At 47.9% G+C, this 858-nt stretch overlaps 1 protein-coding gene across 1 annotated transcript in view; it reads left to right on the top strand.

Moving 5' to 3' along the window:
* TIMELESS (timeless circadian clock) overlaps positions 1–750 on the top strand; it is a 31,308-nt gene extending 30,558 nt beyond the window's left edge. The window contains exon 29 of the mRNA XM_006777876.2: positions 105–750. Coding sequence (XP_006777939.1) covers positions 105–178 — 74 coding nt within the window. The 3' untranslated portion in view covers positions 179–750. The remainder of the gene's footprint in view (positions 1–104) is intronic.
* Positions 751–858: the final 108 nt, after the last annotated feature.

The raw sequence follows: 858 nt of genomic DNA, 5'->3' as shown, positions 1-858 counted from the left end.
TCCCTGACGTTGGCACCCTTCAGTCCTGAAGATGAACGCTGTCCCCTCCTTCCCCTTTAACGTGTTAGATATTTTCCCTCTTCTCACTCCTGTCATTCTTACAGCACCGGAGCTGGGAGCTCCAGGAATCCAAAAGAAGAAACGGTTTCATATTGAGGATGAAGATGACAGCGACTGAAGAGCCAGAAGCCTAAGGGTAGAGACAGGCCTGTGTTTAGGTGGTGAGCTTAAATCAGAATTGGAAGGGTCATGCAGGACCCAGAAACTCCTCTTACTGGACAGAAGCAGTATAGTCCTGGGCTTCGCCATGGATTTGGGGTCCAGGCAGTTCAGACCACGGTCATCCTTGTTTCTCCCTGTTTTATCCGTATGCCTCGGTAGCTCCCTCACTCAGCTCCTTCCAGGAACCATTCTTTGGGCTATTAGTGCCCCTTAGCAAATGGAAGGAGTGAGTGAAACCTAGACGGTACCCTGGACCTCTCTTACTAGTCTGTTCCTTTTGGCTTTCTGCTGGAGGTGGGTCATGGCACCAGGCGGGGAGCTCTGTGACATGATGGGTAGGGGTATTGCACCACTTAAAAAGCACCAGATGCTCCCATCTTCATTTTCTTTCCTATGATCACAGCCTAGACACCAGATTGAGCCTAATTCCTGCAGTTGAGGTGGGGCTGGGATGTAGTCCTCCCCAGATGTTGAATATGTTTGGTTTGTGTTTGGTATTGAGTTAACCATGTCAAATTAAAAGTTGTCGATGTTGGTCTGACTTCTAACCCTTCTAAGTACCCTGCTGTGCTCTTGGGAGAACTTTTAACTATTAAGGTTAAAACAAACCATCAACCTTCCATTTTCTTGCTTTCC

This window comes from Myotis davidii, unplaced genomic scaffold (genome assembly GCF_000327345.1).
Source record: "Myotis davidii unplaced genomic scaffold, ASM32734v1 scaffold509, whole genome shotgun sequence".
NCBI lineage: Eukaryota > Metazoa > Chordata > Mammalia > Chiroptera > Vespertilionidae > Myotis > Myotis davidii.
Note: the sequence above shows the minus strand (reverse complement) of the source record. Positions and strands in the feature narration are given on the sequence as shown.